The sequence below is a fragment of the Suricata suricatta genome, chromosome 9 (genome assembly GCF_006229205.1).
Source record: "Suricata suricatta isolate VVHF042 chromosome 9, meerkat_22Aug2017_6uvM2_HiC, whole genome shotgun sequence".
NCBI classification, from domain to species: Eukaryota; Metazoa; Chordata; class Mammalia; order Carnivora; family Herpestidae; genus Suricata; species Suricata suricatta.
Window position 1 is genome coordinate 113,214,920 of NC_043708.1, and position 22,219 is coordinate 113,237,138.

General features: G+C 35.6%; 1 protein-coding gene across 2 annotated transcripts in view; it reads right to left on the minus strand.

Annotated features, from left to right (window-relative positions):
• Nucleotides 1-22,219, minus strand: part of UBE2Q2 (ubiquitin conjugating enzyme E2 Q2) — a 58,706-nt gene that overhangs the window by 9,832 nt on the left and 26,655 nt on the right. For both annotated transcript variants that reach the window (XM_029952151.1, XM_029952150.1), the window contains 7 exons: nt 21,015-21,155; nt 17,909-17,993; nt 16,442-16,502; nt 15,585-15,675; nt 8,570-8,628; nt 2,223-2,271; nt 1,679-1,774 (listed from right to left, as the gene is read on the minus strand). In XM_029952151.1, the coding sequence (XP_029808011.1) occupies nt 1,679-1,774; nt 2,223-2,271; nt 8,570-8,628; nt 15,585-15,675; nt 16,442-16,502; nt 17,909-17,993; nt 21,015-21,155 (582 nt within the window). The remainder of the gene's footprint in view (nt 1-1,678; nt 1,775-2,222; nt 2,272-8,569; nt 8,629-15,584; nt 15,676-16,441; nt 16,503-17,908; nt 17,994-21,014; nt 21,156-22,219) is intronic.

Below are 22,219 nucleotides of genomic sequence, written 5' to 3' on the forward strand. Positions count from 1 at the left end.
TGACTTAGCATTATATATAACATGGTTCCGTTATTTACTTGCTAAGAAAACTACATATAATGGAAATATAAAAGTTGAAAGCAATTATACTGACACTGAATGATTCCAAGAGAACTGTGGCACTGAACAGAGTATTGATATCACAGAATTTTAAAACTAGAAGAGACTTAAGATATTTTAGCTAATGATACAGAAGCCCAGAAAGAGGTAAGTTTACACAGTGAGTTACTAGCAAAATTTTTTTTTTTAATGTTTTATTCATTTTTGAGAGAGAGACAGAGACCGAGTACGAGTGGGAGAGGGGCAGAGAGAGAGAGGGAGACACAGAATCTGAAGTAGGCTCCAGGCTGTCAGCACAGGGCCTGATCTGGGGCTCCAACTCATGAACTACAAGATCACGACTTGAGATGAAGTTTGACTCTTAACTGATTAAGCCACCTAGGCACCCCTAAAATGTTCTTTCAATTACTCAAAATGATCATTGTTCTAAGCCATTTATATTTTCTTTAACATGAGAAACATGCTAATTTTTTATAAAAACATGCTGAAATTTAACATCAAGTTCCACATATAAATAAATGCAAGGAAGAAATTTAAAAGACCAGAAGAAGTATATCAAATGTTAATAGTATTTCTAGGTTACAGATGACTTCAGTTTTTTGTATTTTTTCCTATATTAGAAACCATGCAGCGCACATAAATTCTGTCAATTTAAAAAAATAAAATTCTAATGGCCTACTACATACTCATTCTACTGACACATTTAATACACCTAAAATATACACACTGTTAAGAAATACTAGTTAAATATAGTTAAGCAATTCACTACTGTTCAATAATTAACTTCTAGACAAAATGGTATTTTATTCCAGTGCAAAGAAATAGCTGTTAAAATAACTCAAGTAAAAATGAGTTACTGTACAGTACTATCTCAAATAGATGATTTTTCAAATAGCCTTTTCAGTTTTTTGCTTCCTCTGTGAGTTAAGATTCTAGTGGACTCATACTTTGATGTGATGTGATTTATAAATGCATTATTTAGATTTCATACTATTTGGACAGGCATTTAACACAAGATTCATAGATTTAGGAATATCCAAAATTTTAAAAATGTTATGTTAGTATCATTTCCATCACACAGATACTTTTGCAAAATATACTAACCTCAGAGTACTGTCCTATCTCTAAACATTTAACTGTTTAGAGATAACTACAATTAGACATGGAAAGATATTTCGGATATAGAACATAACACAGGAGTGGAGACTAATAACAGACTACCTGCTTCCAATTCCTCATTCTGCCACCTGTCACTTTAGACAAGTTATCTAACCTCTGTGTGCTTCAGTTTCCTCATGTACAAAATGAGACTACTACTATTATCCTTAGGTTAGTAAAGGGTTGAAAGAGTACATACACGTAAAAAGTTTAGATCAAAGCCTAGCATATAAACGCTCACTGGAAATTAACTATTCTAACATCTCAATTTTGGGAAACTTCAAAGTACATATAATTTTTTAACTTACTAGTGTTTACATTACCAATAATAGATTTACAATTATAGACATGTTTCTCTTTAGTAAGAATAACAAAGACTAAAAAAGAACAAGAATACACCTCCTAAGGTAACAGAAAATCTAGATTATAAGTGATTATGTCATCATCTTAATAAAAGTACCTTATTTGCTCCAAACTGCACTCTGGCTTTGCCTTTGACTAAGGTAGCATTGATTTGCATGATGACTGATTCTATTGAGTAGGCACTGCTCCAGCCCTACAGAAGAAGAAAACACTTCTCTAAAACACAATGGTAAACTCTTGATTCCCACTTGGGAAAACTTAACAAAAGGGCACATAATAGCTCAATAACAGCAAGACAATGTTAAGAAGTCTGCATGCAAGAGAAAAAACTAAAGTTGGACCATTACTAAAATCTCATAAAACAAAAAAACCGATGTTCTAAGTATCAAATGTGAGCTACTTATAACCTTATATACACCTTGCTCTTAGAATGCCTATGCTTGCATAGATTAAACACCAAGCACAACATCATTTTACTGGTTTGCCTTAAATAGATTTTTTATTATTAAAAGTAGCTATTCAAAACAACTTTTTTTAAGTGGGTGGTATTATGTCAGAGCCATTCCTCTCAGAATCTAATTTACGTTATCAAAACACTCCACGGAAATTGAAAAATATTACTACCATAAGAAATTAGTTACCTGTTTTGTGAGAAGTTCCATACATAGTGCTCCACCACCCAACACGTACCTTATAAAAAGAAAAGGATTCATACTTAATCTGCTAGATCTCAGTGTTCCTTCTTAATTTTCAGTTATTTTATTTTTTATTTAGTTTGAGAGAGAGAGGAAAGAGGAGAGAGGAGGAGCAGGGGAGAGGAGAGAGGAGGAGCAGGGGAGAGGAGAGAGGAGAGAGGAGGAGCAGGGGAGAGGAGAGAGGAGGAGCAGGGGAGTAGCAGAGAAAGAGGGAGAGAGATAGAATCTCAAGACAGAATCCCACACAGACACACTGTCAGTGTAGAGCTCAATGCAGGGCTTAAACTCAGGAACCATGAGATCATGACCTGAGCCAAAAACACAAGAGTCAGACACTTAACCAACTGAGCCACCCACGCGCACCCCTTTGTAATTCTTAAAGTACTACCACTAAAGAAATATGCATTATAATCAAAGGTTAGAAGATAACATGCAAAAATGAGAACAGTGGTTAGGGTTCTAGGACCTTCGTTGAAAAATTAGTTAAAAAATTCTAATGTCATCACTTTATTGCAGTCTTATTTTTTAAAATAATGGTTCTTAGAATGCTTAAAGATGCTAAGGATGTCAGAAACTAGGAACTTACGCTAAATATTTCAGAGAATGGATATGCTATATTCATCTGAAAATTTCTCTGCCATCATGTTAGCCAATGGCACCAACTTTACCCTATCTATAATAATGGACACCCATATTTTATGATTTAAATAGTTTTTATCCATTCTTTTGTGAGAATCAAATGGTTCTTCTGACCACAGAGACCCTCTCTGCGACTCTTTTAATTTCTCTTGCTAATCCTGAGAACTGTTCTCTGAACCAGACAACTTCTGGGAATTTTCCAGATCTCTTTTAGGAAATCATTATTTAAGATCAAGATCTTTCTTAAACAAAATAATTTCATTTCTACTTTAATGTTATTTTAAACTTCAAGATATATGAAATATGTCTAAAAATAAAATCAAGGGAATGCTAATTATAGAAAAATGACTGATAAATCGTTAAAACACATAAGCTAAGACCACAGATCTGATGAGATAGAAGTGAACAGAGTCCATTACAAACTTTTTTTGTCCTCTGGGACTTTGCCCATGTCTTTCCCTTGCCTGAAATTCCTTTTGCTTCCTATTCTTGCAAATACCATATTTTCCCCCAATAAAACTTATCAAGACTATTCTAGCCTGCAGATTTTGTATTCTGGCTAGTGAAATGCATCCTTTTGTTGATTTAACCAAATTGCTTTATAGAAAAGTAAGGAATCTAAAGACCTACTGTAGACTATTACCATTGTTATAGTGAAATTATTCAATAATGGAAACTATTCAATAATTCACACTTCCTGGAGAATTTAAGCAAGTTTCTCTTACCTGACTGCACCAGACCCTAGAAACTTCCAAAATTAAAGTTTTTAGGAGGAGAAGAGAAACACTTCAAAACATTAGATTTGGGTGGAGAGTCATAGGATTTTAAACTTCTTTGAATATTCTCCAATGTTCCTAAAACACAGAAATCTACCTCTAATCATCTGATTGTTCCACTGGGCTCAAAGAGTGTCTTATGTATAGTAGTTTTAAATAAGTACTTCTTAACAGAATTAGAAGATCCATGTTTTCATTTGGATTTTGGTTTCCCCACAAATTGCTCAGACTCTAGTAATCTGTTAATAAGTTAACACTATTCTCGATCCTTACACTTCAGAAATACAAAATGAAGAGATGCCAGGACTTAGGAAAAGGAGCTATGTAGACAAAGCTGAGTTACCAATTATCAAACTGCCACTTTTCTTTTTAGCACTCCTCTCTTTATTCTGGGGGTGGAGAGTCTTTCAGGTGGGAAGAAGAAAAGTTTTTGTACTCACAGGACAAAAGAAAGAACATTTTCTACAACGCTATAACTACACAAATATCTAGTACCTATACAAAAAGTGAGATAAGTAAACTTTTCCTTAATACACACTATCAGCAGCATTTATACCTAAAAGAAGTGGTTGATAGAACTTTCCTTCCATACTGAGTTATATTCACTTTATAATAATGTGCCAAACCCTTACTGCTCTTTGCCTCCAAACAAATAGTTCCTGCTGAATATTGAGACAATTCAAGGACACTAGAAAGAAAAAAAAAATCACCTACAGGTCATTTAAGAAGAATATGCCATATACCCAGGCACAGTAATATTATCAACTTAAAAACACTTTAGTTGTGGGGTGCCTTGCTGGTTCAGTTGGTGAAGTGTGTCTCTTGATCTTAAGGTTGTCAGCCAGGCGTTGGGTATAGATATTACTTAAAAATAAAATCTTGAAAAAACAAGAACAACCAACCAAACAAACAAACAAAAAAACCCTTCAGTTACCAAAGTTATAAACACTATCCTAAAGCTTAGCCTCTTCAGGCCATTTGTGATTTTTGTTTACTAGCAGCTTCTTGTAAGAATGTTTGCTAGCTAACCTGCCCATCCACAAGCTAGACTGATCACTTAAATTGCACTGATGAGGGGACAACAGAAACCATGTATCAGTACTAATCTGTTAATAAAACATGATTAAGTGATCCTAAGAAACAGATGAGAAATTTTACATTTTTAGTTTTTAAGAAATGTTTATTTTTTTTTTGAGAGAGAGAGAGGAGGAGAGAGACAGAACATGAACAGGGGAGGGGCAAAGAGAAAGGGAGACACAGAATCTGATGTAGGCTGCAGGCTCTGAGGTTTCAGCAGAGACCCTGATGCAGCGCCTGAACTCAAAAACTTTGAGATCATGACCGGAGCTGAAATCAGACACTTAACTGACTGAGCCACCCAGGCCCCAGAAATATAAAATTTTTATGTTAGAGTCAAATACTTCACAATAATCACATTTAAAAATAAGGAAGGCCTTGATAAAAAGGCACTGTTTGGGGGGTATAGTCAATGGTATTGTAATACTGCTGCATGGTGACAGATGGCAGTTACACTTTTGTGAGCAAATCATAACATATAGAGGTGTCGAATCACTATGTTGTGCACCTAAAACTAATCTAACATTGGGTATCAACTTTACTTCAATTAAAAAATAAATTATAAAGGGGCACCTGAAAAAAAAAAAAGGAAGGCTAATCAGCCCACATAAAACAGTCATGACCCTTCCCTTTCTTAAGGTAAGGAAATATTAACTATAGATTGTAAGAATAGAGGCTTTAGATAGGAATGAAAGAAAATGCTGGCACTTACAATCAAATTACTAAGAATATGTTCCCTCAATACAAACAGAAACAACCCATGATCATCTAGAAGTAAGAGACTCTCTTCATGGATGCCTGGGGCACAAGTAATTATTCACATTGTATCAACCAATAAAAAAAGCATTTTCAGTTGTCTACAAATAGCTCTCACAATATATTAATGAGATAAAAACAAATAATGTTTATGATTCTGAAGTTACTACACTCTGATCTGGACTAAGCAAGAAAAAGTATTAGTGGCTCATTAAAATAACTCATAAAATATCAAGACTGAGAATTATGTATTATCCTAAATTGTCTACATCTTGCTAACTTACTGTATTTCCCTACTCAATTTATTGATTCACAAATATTTAGTGCACACATATATGCTGCACACTGAGTATACATTGAAGAGAACTGACAGAATCCTGTCCTTCATGATGGGAAAGGGGACCCAGAGTTCTCTAAGAAGGAATAACCTGAGGACTTTTTAAAATTATGATAGGAGCATCATTTCCAGGAGTTAAAGTGTACGTGTGAGTTAACATTCCAGGGAGAGAAATGTATGTATAAGAAAGGTTATGAGGAGAGGCACCTGGGTTGGCTCAGTTGGTTGAGCATCTGACTCTTGATTTCAGCTTAGGTCATGATCCCAGAATCGTGGGATCCAGCCTTGCGTCTGGCTCCATACTGAGTGTGGAGCCTATTTAGGATTCTCTCTGTCTAAAAAATTTAGAGAAATATTAAAATAAAAAAAAGGTTATGAGGAAAAAAGTTTGCTGGGTACTGGGGGCTGAGAGACATCTAGTGGGGTACCAGCTTAGACAGGGGAAGTGTGATAGAAGAGGATTAGAGAGAAAGACAAGGGCAAGATCACAATGGCTTATATGGTAAGGGCATCAACCTGTAAGAACAAATGGAAAGATGGAAGAGTTTAAGCAGGGGAGCAGCATAATCAAACACTTAAAAAAGATCACTCTAAAGCTTACATGAGGAAAGGAACAGAAGCAGGAGTCCAGTCAGAAATCCCCTGAGGTGATGGTAGTAGCAACAGAAGTGGAGACAAGTAACTGGATCTGGGACCTCTCTGAGAAGGAGAATTTTAAGACCAGATATGGGAAACGAAGGAAAAGTGTTATAAAGATAACTCCCAAATTCAATAACTGAGATAGGAAAGACTGGGAAGGGAGACTGGAAAGGAGACTGGAAAGAAGTTCAGGTTTTTGTGCTGTAAAGTTTGAGATGCCTATGTAAGAGATATTCCAGGGGCACATGGATGGCTCAGTCAGTTAAGCATCCAACTCTTGATTTCAGGTCAAGTCATGATCTCATGGTTCATGGATGATCTGACAGTATGGAGCATACTTGGGATTCTTTCTCTCTACCACTTCTCTGCTCATGCTGTCCCTCGCTCTCAAGATAGATAGATTAGATAGATAGATAGATAGATAGATAGATAGATGATAGATAGATTTTTAAAAAGAAAGATATTCCAGTAAGGATGTCAAGAAGACAGGTGGATGCTGAGAGCATATATAATAATGCAAGATACAAAACCTGAAGTCACTGGAGATATTTTGAAAGCCATGGGAGCCTTTCCAACAAATAATACTAGTATAATTGTACTATTTAAGGCAAAACTCTAGGACCTAAATCTCATACCTTATACAAAAATTAACTCAAAATGATTCACAAACTTATCTGTAAAATGTAAACTATAAATCTCTGCTAAAACACGAAACATGAGAAAATCTGCAAGATCCGGGACAAGGCAAAAGATCTTAAAATTGATGCCAAAAGCATAATCCATAGAAGGAAAAACACATATAAATGAAAACTCACCAAAACTAAATTAAAAACTTTTTGCAAGATATAAAGTCAATATAAAAAATCTGTTGCATTTCCGTATGCTAGTAATGAAATAGCAGAAAGAGAAATTAAGAAAATGATCCCATTTACAATTGCATCAAAAAGAATACCTAGAAATAAATTTAACAAAGGAGATAAAAGACCAGTACTCTAAAAACTCTAAGACACCGATTAAAGAAACAGAAGGGGACAAAGTAAGAATATTTTTATACATTTATCCTAAATTTACAAAATTTCTCCAAATCTTTTCCTTAATCATTTATAGCTATCCATTCCTATTTTTTAATCTAAATGAAACTATTACTGTATCAACAATAGCAAAAAACAGTAAGGACTGGTTTAGACCTTAATCAGCATAATATGCATTACCTCACAAGGCTGAATTAGTCAACTGAACATTTCATAATTCCCAAATTAGTATATATATATTTTTACGTTTGTTTATTTATTTTGAGAAAGAGAAAGAGTGCAGAGAGGCAGAGAGAGAATCCCAAACAGGCCCCACACTGTCAGTGTGGAGTCCAATGCGGAGCTTGAACTCAGGATCTGGGAGATCCTGATCTAAGCCAAAGTCAAGAGTCAGACGCTTAACTGACCAAGCCACCCAAATGCCCTCAAATTAGTATTAATTGCTCCTAATTTAACGGCCTATAGAACATTTCATAACCAACCCAGGTACCAAGTGTCATCTTTTCCCATCCTTTATAGGACTTCTAATAAAAAAAAAGTAATATAAGCTTCAATAAAAATAAATGACAATTAGATTCTACCAAACTGAAACCACCAACTTTAGAAGGAATTAGATGGCCAGCTCCATAGACCCATAAGATTTTTCGGTGATTGATTCTGGGAATATAGGCTTGTGGGAATCATTCTCTAATCTTAACTTTCTCTAAATCCTCAATCACAATTTATATTTGAAAAACACTTGTCTTCTGATTGTGAAATGTATAACAAATAGGGGACATTAAAAACTCTTACTTATAAATAGCATGATGGTTTATAACCAATGGTTCTCAAATGATGGTTTCCAGACTAGCAACAACAGCTTCACCTGAGATCATCTTAGAAATTCAGAATTGGAAATTCTCAGCCTTTCCCCATCCCCAGACCTAGTGAACCAGAAACCTTGAAATATTGCCTAGCATTCTGGGCCTCCTATCATTTAACTATCCTTCCAAATAATTCTGATGCACACTGTCAAAGAAAATAATTACTTAAACTTACCCTCCTGAGAGGACAGGTAACACCACTCGAACAAATGGAGGATCAAATGGAAAATTATCCTAAAAAGCAAATAATCAAGTTTAATTAATTTTAAGAAAATCCTTAATACTCTTTATTTTGAAGTTTTTATATAAAGAATGTGTACATTTATTATCTGGTGAGAGCCATAAATGTAAAAAGTCATACCAAAGATAAAATGAAGTAAAAACCAAAGAAAATAAAAATGAAGTTAAAATCAGGCCTAAACAGAATAGTGTTTTGGTAAAGTTATGAAAATTATGAAGGGGTTCCAATTCCAAAAGAACCATATAAAGGAACCATTCCAATAATCATAGATTAGGTAACTTAGATCAATCCTCTGGCTGAGAATTAGAAGAGGTAGACAAAATGTAACTACTACAGAGATAAGATCAAGAAGGGAATCTCTGAGTGGGGCCCTTCTTCCCCCTGTCTTGAGTTTTCTTTCAATAACACAAGAGAAAGTTGAAAGGTCAAAAAGCTCAGCAGAACTTAAGACTCACAGGGCTAGGGAGATAAAAATTATAGAGCTGGGGTCCAAGGAAAGGCCTAGACAAGTCTCCCACACTTTAGTCTGGGACCCTGAAGGACGAATGACACGTTGCCCTAACTGACAAGGAACGAAGTTCAGCTTTGAGTCACTTCAATCCCTCACTGGATTCTGTGATCCTGGATTGCTAGTGTCCAATCCCAACAGGAGTAAATGTGAACCCTCTCTGGAGAAGAATATTATCCAGTGCTTCAAATTAGTAAATTTTTCATATATAATGTTTGTTACTAAAAATAGTTACACAAGACTTAAAAACAAACATGTCCAGAAAATGAGAAGCAAGTAACACAAAAACCACAAGAGATCAAGATAATAGAATAAAAGACATAGATTTTAAAATAAACATGTTGAGGGACGGCTGGGTGGCTTAGTCAGCTGAGTGTCCAACTTTGGCTCCGGTCATGATCTCACAGTTTGTGGGTTCGAGCCCCGCATCAGGCTCTGTGCTCAGAGCCTGGAGCCTGTCTTCAGATTCTCTGTCTCCCTCTCTCTATGACCCTCCCCTGCTCACGTGGTCTCTTTCAAAAATAAGTAAAAAAACATTTAAAAAATTAAAAAAAAATAAACATGTTGAATACATGCAAGAAAAGAAAACACAAGATTGAAGACCCCGACAAAGAACTAAAATTATAAAATGAACCTTATAGAAATTCTGAAACTTAGAAATACGATAACTGAAATCAATAACTTAACAGATAAATTTAACCACAGAGACGTAGTGAAAGAGAAATTCAGTGTACAGTAAATTAGGCCAGAAAACATCCAGAATGAAGCCAAGAGAGAAATATGTAGAAAATGCAGAGAATAACAAGATACAGGGGAACATATTAAAAGGCTTATTATATATGTGGAGTCCTAGAAGGAGACGAAAGAATGAGATAGAAGCAATATTTGAAAAGAATGTCTGAGAATTTTCCAAAATTGACTAAAGACTTCACAAAATTGAAGCACTATGTCTATTTCAAGAAAAACAATGGAAACTCCAATGAAGGAATGATAAATCTTTGAGTTGCTGAAAGGAATTCCCAACCTAAAAATCTATACCCAGTACAAATACTTTCCAAAAATGAATTCACACTAAAGTTATTTTCCCGTCAGCAGACACAAGTTGAAGGTAATAATAAAGGATATTCTTTAGGCAGGAGAAACATAATCCTAGATGGAAATGTGGAGACTGAAGACCATGAAAAGAACAAATATGCACATGGATTTAAATGAATATTGACTAATTATATAACAATTAAGTAAGTACGAAAATGCATGAGAGCACATGTTTGGCAGGGAATCCATGTTCTAAGTCTTTACATTGATAAGGGAAAAGTAAAATATAAATTAACAAATTTATATTAGACTTAGACAAGGCAATACATTATAATCACAAGGGACTAAGAAGAGTAGAGAACATGTATGCATGAGGCTGAAAGAGGAAACTGGAGTAATTTAAAAAAATTCAAAAGAATAAGAAAAAGGAACATAGAATAACAATAACAGAAAGCACTTATGAGACAAGAGATTTGAACCCCAATATCAGTAATAAATTATATGCAAACAGACTAATTGTTCTAATTAAATGACAAAGATCATCAGACTTGATAAAAATATACGAAGAGAAGATGACAGAAAAGAAACCTTAGCTAATCCTCAGGCTACCAAGTACAATTCTTAAATTCTCAGTCCTGGAAACTGCTTTCCAGAAGAACAAGAGCTTTTTCTCTTAATGAACTCAAGCAACAACGGTAGCTGAGGTGGCCAAGAGCATTAGCGGTCAATCTCTGGGTGGCCAGAAAGCCAAGAAGGCTACCCCTCATCATCCCATAGCAGTGGGGTAGGGAAAAAGCATACTGCCCCTAATGAACATATGACAGGAGGTCTAAGAGAAATTATTTCCAATTTTATGGTCAAAAAAAAGGAAATAAACAACTGTCTCTTAAACCAATGTGAGAACAAAGAAGCTAAACAAACATTTGTCTTGTTCATTTATTTCCAAGGAACACAAAAGTACAGTTTTAACTAGAAGAATAAGCAGCATAAGTCCACTAACTTACTTTAACTCCCTACTTCCACCCATCCTCAAATAAGATTCTAAGGAACACATGAACTATGAAAACTGAATCCTAATAGGAGAGGAAGACTAAAGCACACTTCTGGTGGCTAAAACAGATAGTCTTAGCTTTCTGTAAGGGAGAATCTACCCACACAAGATATCAACTTAATGATAATTGTTATTATAAGCTACTTCCAAATAAGCAGCTCAGCATTTATCTACAATTTAATAATGAAAGGCATGGATGCAAAGCTTGGTAAAGAACAACTTCATTTAATCTCCTGTTTTTTAGATCTTTAAATATGTGATCCTAAATGATAAAGTTTTTTTAAAATTGATTATGTGGCAGCAAGAACTACTTTCATTTTAAGTAATTCTTCAGAGTAACTCCTCCACATCAAAACCTAGGGACTATTCCATAAACTCTGACCATGGAACTCAGTAATCAATATTTTACAGAAATAAGAGTTCCTTCGAGGATTATAGCAGAGAGGTTGAGGATGACTTAAAGAAACTTGAGTTGTTTTGGTATACTAACTCAGAAACTGAGACTCTCAAGGTTTATAAGGATCTTATGAAGTTTCCAATTCAGTATCTTGGCCTTCCAACATATTATTTTTTTATTTTTTATTTTTTAAGGTTTTTGAGAGAGCGAGGGCAAGGGCAAGGGCAAGCTAGCAGGAAAGGGGCAAACACAAATCTGAAGCAGGCTACAGGCTCTGAGTTATAAGCACAAAACCTGATGGAAGGCCTGAACCCAGAAACCGTGAGATCATGCCCTGAGCCAAAGCCGGATCCTTAACCAACTAAGCCATCGAGGTGCCCCCTTCCAACATATTCTTAAAGAGAAGGAATATTCTTCTTCTTCTTTTTTTTAAATTTATTTTGAGAAAGAGAGAGTGCAAGAGGTGGGGGGGGGGCGGCGGAGGCAGGAAAGGCAGGGCAGGCAGAGACAAAGAGAATCCCAAGCAGGTACCACGCTGCCAGCACAGGGCCCAACACAGGCTCAATCCCATGAACTGGGAGATCATGACCAGAGATGAAACCAAGAGTCAGATACTCAACTGAGAGTGTCACCCAGGTGCCCCAGGAACATTCTATTCTTGAATTCTTGAAAGACTGTTACCAGATGGCTCTACATTTTATCACTTGAAAATTGCCTCCTTACTGTTTGAGTTACTAGTTCTAATGTCCTGTTAAGCAAAACAAACTCAAACTATCAAATTAACAAAATGTCAGTCAAAAGCAAAATCAAACTAAAGCTTCCAGATATAGCCCTTTAAATAGTTGAGGACAAATTCTCATAAGCCCATGTCCTCTCCAAATCCACAATTTGAGCAGCTATCATAGGGCATAAAAATCTCTTTCAAATCCTTGCCGCTATTCTCTAAATGAATCCAAATCTGTCTAAATAAACCTTTCTTAAAGTAATACCTCAGAATTCAGCTCAGTGATTTAGATATGGCTTTAAAAACCAGAACACCACTCCCTTAAAAGCACAGCCTAACAGATTTGCCATGTTGCTGAGAAATCTAACTGGTCCCCATTTTCTCTCCTGCCCCTATCCACAACCTTATATCTCAAGTTCCATTTTCTTATTATGCATGACTTTCAAGTTCTCACCATGGACATCTGAGGCATAGACATAAATACTGTTCGTGCTCCTTCTTATAAATCTTTCTGAGCAATACCTGCTATCCTTCAAAGTCTGTGAATCCTGATACTAATAACTTGGCAATTCAGTTTGCCAACATCACTTAGTTCAGAGCAATCACATTCTTCCCAGGCCTCTTAAATACTTCAGGCCTTGGGGCGCCTGAGTGGCTCAGTTGGTTAAAGCGTCCAACTTCAGCTCAGGTCACGGTCTTGTGTTTGGAGCTCCACATCGGGCTATGGCTGAAGTTCCAAGCCCGGAGCCTGCTTCAGATTCTGACTCCCTCTCTCTCTGCCCCTCCCCTGCTCATGCTCTGTCTCTCTGTCTCTTGAAAATAATTAAAACATTAAAAAAAAAAAAAAAAGGAAATACTTCAGGACTAACAAAGGCCCTTCTTTCTGGTATGAAGAGCCATGGTCCAGAAAGACAAATCCAACAGAATTTCTGCCCTTTACCTCCCAGATCGTCCCCTCCCTGATGGTCTGCCTAGGACCGGAAAATACCATGAAAACAATAAGTGCAGCCACAAATCTTTCAGTTTACTGGTCAGGATTTCATACTCCCTTAAAGATACCTCTCCAGGAGGAAATGAGAGGGAAAGAACACACAGAGGGCTTTCAAAGGTACAGCTTACGAGGAAGAAAAGAGACAATTTTTAAAAACTTAATTGACACAGCTTACATTAATTTCAGGTATAAGGTTCTATTTCTTTCTTTTTTTTTAATGTTTTTATTTTTGAGAGAGCACATGTTAAGCCAGTGGGGAGAAGGGCAGAGAGAAAGGGACACAGGATCTGAATTGGGCTCTGTGCTGAGAGAAGAGAACAGGATGAGGGTGGGGCCTGGCTCAAACTCATGAACCATCGTGACCCGAGCCAAAGTCAACACTTAACCAACTGAGCCACCCAGGTGCCCCTATAAGATTCTATTCCTTAAGCTCCGTGTTGGACACATGTGCATGTGATTTAACACAATTATTTATACATTGTTCAGGTTAAAACATTATGCATATAGATTATTTTAAAAAGGGGGGTGCCTGAGTGGCTCAGTCAGTTAAGCATCCAACTTTGGGTTAGGTCGTGATTTTAGGGTTCGTGGGTTTGAGCCCCACTTGGGCTCTGTGCTGAAGTTTGGGGCCTGGATCTTGTTTTGGGTTCTGTGTGTGTCTCTCTCTCTGCCCTTCCTACATTCATGATCTCTCTCTCTCTCTCTCTCAAATAAACATTTTTTAAAAATTGAAGAAAAAAAAAGCTACTGCCCTGGTTTTCTTTTTTCACCTTATGAATCAGTAAAAATGCAGTCATTAGCAACTTCAGGAAATACACCAGATTCACTCTCTAGGAAGACAACCCAACTGACAACTACAAAAGTTTCTATAACAAAATCAAGGGAAAATATAGACATTTTTGAAGAAAATTCAATCTTAAATGAAGATATATCCCCAAAATGTACACACACAAAAGCTAATAAGTTTTCAAAAAATTACTTTTTGCAACTATATTCTTTCATGTCTTTGCTTTCTTCCTTCAAAGCTCCTCTTATCCGTCTACTCTCACCTATCTCTACCACCATCATCCTTTGTTACTCCTTACCCAGATTAAAGTTAAACTCCCAGTAGTCTCCCAGAAATCTACCCTCTCCTATCTGATGCTGAAGACATAACTGTTTAAAAAATAATAATAAAGAAAACTAACAGACCCCTACCTAAAAACCTCTACTGGTTCTTTACCATCTAAAGGTTAAGATCCCAGATTCTTCATCATGGTCTCCAAAGCAGTACAGCCTTCATCATAGTTTTCTCCCTAGGAAGGCAGCAGGCTCTTGCAGGAATTCCATTTTAGATGCCTCCATGTCCTCAAGCCTTCTACAGCCCCTCTATAGTCCCTAACATACTGAAATCTACCTTTAGTCTAACTGAAATGGAAAAAATATACATATCTGTAAATTTTTTCCCAATTTAAAAAAACACAGCAAAAAGCTCTATATAATTCAAATGTAACTCCTCAGAAACATACTTCATAGTTTTTTAATCAAAAGATTTAAACTACATTTATCCATATTCTATATCATTACATTTTATCTAAATTCTATTGCTATTCTTCATTAACCTTTACTCTAACCACTTAAAAAAAGCTACTAAATATAACACAAATCCAGAAAAGTTTGTAACATATAAAAGTATGCATTTTTTTTCTGATCTATCCCCTACCAGACATACTATGTTAACAATTTATATAATATTGTGCCTTAAAGGACCATAGACCACTGTGATATATATCTAAGATTTTTTTCACTCCAAGGACCAGTTTTCACCCCACTGGTGGGGATATTGCCTCTACTGAGAAGGCATGCTCTATACAATTTAGTTTTACCTATTTTTGAATTCAGTATGAATGAAACTGTACAAAACTTGTTTTGGGGTCTGGCTTCTTTGGCTCAACATTGTGTTTAAGATTTACCCATCTCTTTGCACATACCTCTATTCCTTTTTATATGAATACCACCATTCTTCCTTCTACTGAAACAGATACTTGGGTTATTTTCTGTTTCTGCTGTTCAGTTTGAGTACCCAAGTACTTGTTTTTTGCAGGGTCTATACACACACACACACACACACACACACTATGAGAATTCCTGAACCACAAGGAGTACCTTCTACTTTACCAAATAACCCCAGAGTTTTCCCAAAGCAATTATAAAAATATACATTTCCGTTAGAAGTATATGGAGTCCCCTTAAAATTTTCTTACCTTAAAAGAGAAGTTAAGCAAAATATATTCTATGCCTTCTTTTTCTTTTAAGATCTGAAGATCACTGTGCAAAGGACTATCAGGATCGACCCTAAGAATTATATAACATAAAAACAATTAAAATAAGAAGGCCAAAGATTTTTTTTTTTTTTACTAACCACAGAAATGAACCAGTTCAAGAGCTAACAGAACCCCGAGATAAGTTTCAAACATAAACTTGCTCTATGGTCCCTGGAAAAATAAATTGCAATAGCTTCCAACTCTTTGGGATTAAATGTCCAAAAAGATCATAGCATTCTAAATCCATTCCCATAAGGGGATTCCAAGTTAGCAGTCATTCTAAAGGAAAGTCATATGTACATAAATTTCCTCAAGAACTAAAAAAAAATTAATCTGCTTCTCTAAAATTGTATTATTAGCCAAGGGATTCAAGGAGAGAAAATTTATCATGGACAAGCCCAAAAAAAGTGAAATTGCTAACAAATTCCAAATTTGTCTACATCTGTTTCTATATATTCAGGGCCTACTCAAATTCCTCATTTCAAATATAAACTGGTTATCACAGTCAATCAGGTTATTAAATTCACTTTTGTTTCTATAGTTCCCAATTTATCTCGCTAACTCCATGAAACACTTTATCCCATGCCTGGTCCTTTTTCTCCTTCCTCTTCCTCACTTTACTTATTTAAGCCTAAGAAACAGTTCATCTTAACCTGAGGTCTATTTCTACAGAAACATAGTCTAAAGTTCTAAGTAAAAACCGTATTTTTTAGAGGTATCAAATTAAGGGAGAAAAAAGTCTCCACTGTGAAAGTCTATCATTACTAAGACTGGATTAGCATAAAAGAGTCACTTACTTCTGCAGTTTAACATGCCAGTCATATAAACTGTCATTTATGAGTTCCACTGAATAAATCCCTGTAAAGATATAAACCATGTAAGTTTCTTGGTCTTTGATCTTAGAAGTACCACTTTGGTATAAATGAACACACTAAATAACCATCAAAATCTAGAAATTTTGCTATTAAAACATGGAACAACTAAGCTATACTGTAAATATTTTGCTACTGAACTATCTTATACTCTCAATAGATAATTAAAGCCATCAATGAAGAGGATTCTTTTTAAGGAGTTGAGAAATTGTTTACTGTTAACAATGAATAGGAGGGGAAAAAGTATGCAAAAATCATGATGTACTTTAAGTTTCTTCTTCTATACATGCAATTAGTTCTATAAAAATGAAATCCCTCTATAACTTAAAAAGTTTTCTTCAACTTTCTGGGGCATCTTTCCAACTTAGTCTATAAGAAGTCTTTAAATAACTCTATAGAAATTAAATGGATCTACCATAATTTATCCAATTCCACCCTATATCTGACTAATTTTTAATTTGCTACTACAAACAATGCTGTAGCAAACAAGTAATTATTTAACATTAAAAAATTAACCCAGATTCAAATATTTAACTGTACTTGATTAGGTTTCTACAGATAAACTTTAGACATATTGTAAGAAAAACAGGATGCCAAAACTCCTAATAACTCAGAAGCAAGTTCTGGCTTATCTTGCATGCTAGAGCAGAAATTGTTTTGCTTGTTTTTTGTTTTTATTTTAAGTAAGCTCTAATGATTTAGATTTGACCACTCTTGAGAGTTTCTGAATGGATCACAAAGCTACCTTTTCAAACATCATAAGTTTAGCTCTTCCCTCATTTAATATTGTTAGAATCTCAGTAACAAAACGGGAATCTTACTTCAAGTAGAGAGGTTCCAGTTATTTGTCTTACTCGGTAAGAAAGAACACTCCAGTCAAACTTTGAAATGAAGGGGGGGGCGGGGATGGTAAAAAAAAAAAAAGGCCCAAAACAAAAACAAAACAAAAACCTCACCTATTTTTTAAAGTTATACCATAACTAACTCTACAATAAAAGGTGATTATGTGGTTTAAAAAAAAAAAAAAGGAAAAACCTAAAAATCAACTTGGCAATAGTTCTTTGTTCATATAATAATATATTTATCTGGTTTACTTTCCAAAGCAGATTTTACTTGTAATTTTCCTAGAAGATTAAAATCATCTAAGAGTTAATCCCTGTCAGCAAGAAGACAAAAACAATTTTGAGGTATCCATAAAACAATTTTCAAAAATCTGAAGAACAAGTAAACTCATCTTATTCTACCTTCCACATCTTTTGATAACTTGAATCTGCATTTAAAATCCCTAAAGCAAAGTTCATAACTATTTCTGTGCCTGTCCAGTTATGAGAACTGAAGGTTACCGTTTGAACTTAACAAAAACATAAGGACAACAGACTCTGGGGTCCTTACCTGCTTTATAACTCTGTGATCTGTATATGTCCCTGAGCTCTTTCATAAGCCTATCTGAAGCTTGCACAGACCCAGATACTGCACCCTGAAACAGAAAAACTGCTGTTTACCAGGATCTATAGAGTCCAATAACTGAAGATTTCAGGTATATAAGCCTGAAAACTTACAATAAGATTTATAAAAATACACCACAAATTAACATTTTAAAAACTCAAAGGAATTTAATAACTTTTTATAAAGGATTATAAAGTTTCAACAGGAATATAAAATTGGGGGACAAGTCTGGTTCATTTACTGTTAAAAAAAAAAAAAAGAGTCTAACCAACCTGTCTAGATCACTATGGCTCCTGTGGTAGCCTAAAACTTAGTATAAACCTATTTCAAAATCTACTGATTTTTAAAAATATTAATTTTTTTAAGATTTTATTTTTAGAGCACTTTTAGGATCACAGCAAAACTGAATGACAGGTCCAGAGATTTCCCATATCAGAAAACATATGTGCCCCCAGAACACATAGTCTCCTTTATTATCAATATCCCTTACCAGAAGATACACTGCCTTTTTTGTTGTTTGTTTATTTTGAGAGAAAGAGAAAGAATACCAAATAACCTCTGCACTGCCAGTGCAGATACTGATGCAGGGCTCAGTTTCACAACCATGAGATGATGACCTGAGCCGAAATCAAGAGCTGGATGCTCAACTGTGAGACATCCAGGCACCGCCAGAAGGTACGTTTCTTAAATTGATGAATCCATTGACACATCATTATCACCAAAATCCATAATTCACCTGAAGGTTCACTTTTGGTGTTGAGTACTATATGGGTTTGGAAAATGTGTAACAACACATATCCATGTATCACACAAAGTATTTTCATTGCCCTAAAATCCTCTGTGCTCTGCCTATTTATCCTTCCACCCCACCTCTGGCAAACACTAATCTTTTTAAGGTCTCCACAGTGTTGCCTTTTCCAGAATATCAAACAGTTGGAAACACAATTATGTAGCCTTTTCATTAGATTGACTTCTTTCACTCAGTAATATGTATTTAAAGTTCCTCCATGTCTTTTCATGGTTTGACAGCTCATTTCTTTTTTCAGCAAGGAATTCCATATTGCCTGGATGTACCACAGTTTATCCATTAACCTACTGAAGGATATCCCAGTTGCTTCCAAGTTTTGGCCATTATGAATAAACCTGCAATAAACATCCAGTATGTAGGTTTTTGTCTGGACAGAGTCTTCAACTCATTTGGGTAATACCAAAGACTGCAACTGCTGGAATGTTGATAAAAATTATGTTCAGTGTTATAAGAATCTGCCAGACTGTCTTCAAAAGTGGCTGTACCATTTTACATTCCAATCAGCAATGAGTGAAAGTTCCTGTTGCTTCGTCAGCATTTAATATGGTCAGTGGTCCTGATTTTGGCCATTCTTTTTTTGATTCTGGATATTCTAATAGGTATGCTGGGTCACCAGCAAATTTTGAAAATACTAGAAAGCCCTTACCATTTTAGACAATCAACTAAAACAGTTTCATTAATGTGACTATAAGCAAAAATGTTATACTGAAGGTCTACTTTACATTATTAAGAAACTGAGAAATAACATGTTCACCTTCAGCTCGTTTCACTTCTTTTCCATGTTGGGATTTCTCTAAAAATGAAACTGCACCAATATGTTACCCTAAGACTAACTAGGAATGCAACAACTTTTCATAAGACAAAAACATTTAGAATTCCTTGGTTAAAAAAATATACTGATCATGTAAATTTTAATTATTAATGGCTGCACTACACCTTGGGGAATGGGTAGCAATTAGGTTCACAAAGTTATTACTTTTTACATTACTTGTTTAAACTCTAGTTTCACACCTATAGATTAGGAAGAATATTTTATAAGTGGCTATAAAGGTTAAATGGGAAGGTTTATAAAGTTTAAAGTACTTGGCTTAGAGTTTCTTAGGTGAAAAAATTCAATAAATTATAATTGCTTTGATTATAATATACAAACTGAAAGCAATCATAAGATACAGAAAATACAGTAATCTTTATTTTTTTTTAAGTTTTTTTTAATGCTTTTTATTTATTTTTGAGAGACAGCATGAACAGGGGAGGGGCAGAGAGAGAGGGAGACACAGAATCTGAAGCAGGCTCCAGGCTCTGAGCTAGCTGTCAGCACAGAGCCCAATGTGGGGCTCGAACCCACGAACTGTGAGATCATGACTGGAGCCGAAGCCGGACGCTCAACCGATCTGAGCCACCAAGGCGCCACAAGTAATCTTAATTTAAATGGCACAAACTTTTTTTTAAATAATAAGAGCTAGGATAAATTTCTTTGCTCTCTTAAAAAAAATATTTGCCAATTAAATTAATAGTATAAGACTGAAGGAGAGTGAGTAATTCATCTACTTACAATACTTGGCATTTCCCTACATAATTCATTCCCTGTTTTTGAGAACTGTGCCCAAGAAAAAGGTCCTTCTGAGATAGATGTCAGAAGTAAGTGTTAAATGGCTAGACTCTCACAGGTTTCCCTACTTGGGCATTTTAATATACATTCTCATTTATTCTCCTCAGTAATCATCCAAAAGGTATTATCTATACTTCAGAGTGGAGGAAACAAGCCACACAGGTGTGTTTGTTACCAAACTCAGTGTTCATTCACTCCATACCCCATGCCACGTGACATAAGAGATGTTAAATCAAAAGAAGAAAATGCTTTTGGTTTGGTTATAGCAGGATAGACCAGATGGCAGCTCTGTGGAGAATTTAAATTGTACTCTATTTGTAGAAAACACTAAATTTAAATATATAGATCTCACAGTAGAAGGGTAAGCTGTATTAACCGGCTGGAAAGGGGGTATATAGAGTGAACAGCATGTTAATTTCAGCATGTAAAAAGCAGATGAACATGCTAGAGAGCTATCAACAGATGAGAAACTTCAACCACCACCACCCACCAGGGCAACAAAACATGGCTGAATCCACAACACAGGCAAAGGTGGAGGAGGGTAGCTGGTAGCTTAATGAATTGCCGTGTTTTATATTATTACCTATAATTACTTAATCCCAAAAGTACAGTTCTGTATATTTGCAAATACTTACATTGAGATGGTCTTGCCTTTGAGTCTTCCTAATTTTTTCTAATATTGCCAAGTTTTCTTTTTCAATTCCTTCATCCTCTGACTTTTTTCCACTAACAGGCTCTTCTTCCTTCATCTCATAGTGATCCAAGTCTTCTATATCCTACAATGATAAGAAAAATATTAGCTCATTGAAGCTTATGCCAAAAGTTAAACAACAGAGAAGAGACAAGCGAATGGAAAAGGGAAAAAAACCATCACATTCAATTCAGAAGGTTCCATCTTTTTATATCCTACATTTTAAGAGCTAGAGTCTGAATAAAGCTATTAAATACTTTTATAAAACTATAACTCTTACTAAATAAAGCTCCTATTAAAAGAAACTTTTTCAACAGTTTAGCTTTAGGTATCAAGAAACCTTATTTACACTTTGTTCTAGTAACTGACTTCTAGAAATGTACTGTAAGGAGCTTACTTAAAATGTGAACATTGACTTAGGTATAAAGATGCCCATTTAAACTTTATAGCTGCAACCCGATCCGCAAAATTGCATGTGCAAAAATACCAGAGCAGGTACCTCAATTCCATGAAATATAAAAAGACCATTAAAATGTGAACATAGCATAATTGTTTCTTTATCAAAATGAAACAAAAGGGCAGTGAGGATGGGGGTGCGCCAATCCCTGGCTCCGTGGGGTTGGTGGCTGGCCACTGTGGGCACCAGGTTCTGTGCTTAGGCTCCACCTGTTGCTTCTGGTTGCTTCTCTGGTCTTGCTCCAGACCTGGGTGAGCTGGTAGACTAGGTATCCCAGGGTGACCAGAGGGCCTGTGCTAGTTAGAGCTGTGCTGTCCAACAGGGTACTTTCTTGTTTCTTGTGGCTGCTGAGCACTTGAAACATGGCCAGTCTGAACTGAGACGTGCCTTAAGTTTATAGTCCACCCCAGATTTGGAAGACTTAGTGAGAAAAACAAAGAACTCATTATTTTGTTTTATATCAATTATGTTGAGATGATAATTTGAACAGATTAGGTTAAAAAATATACTAAATGGGAAAAATAATGCAATGAAAAAGCATACAAAACTGAATATATGGGGCACCTAAATGGCTCAGTCAGTTAGGTGACCCAACTGTTGATTTTGGCTCAGGTCATGATGCCACACTTTGTGGGATCAAGCCCTATATCACACTTGTAGCACGGAGCCTTCTTGGGATTATCTCTCTGCCC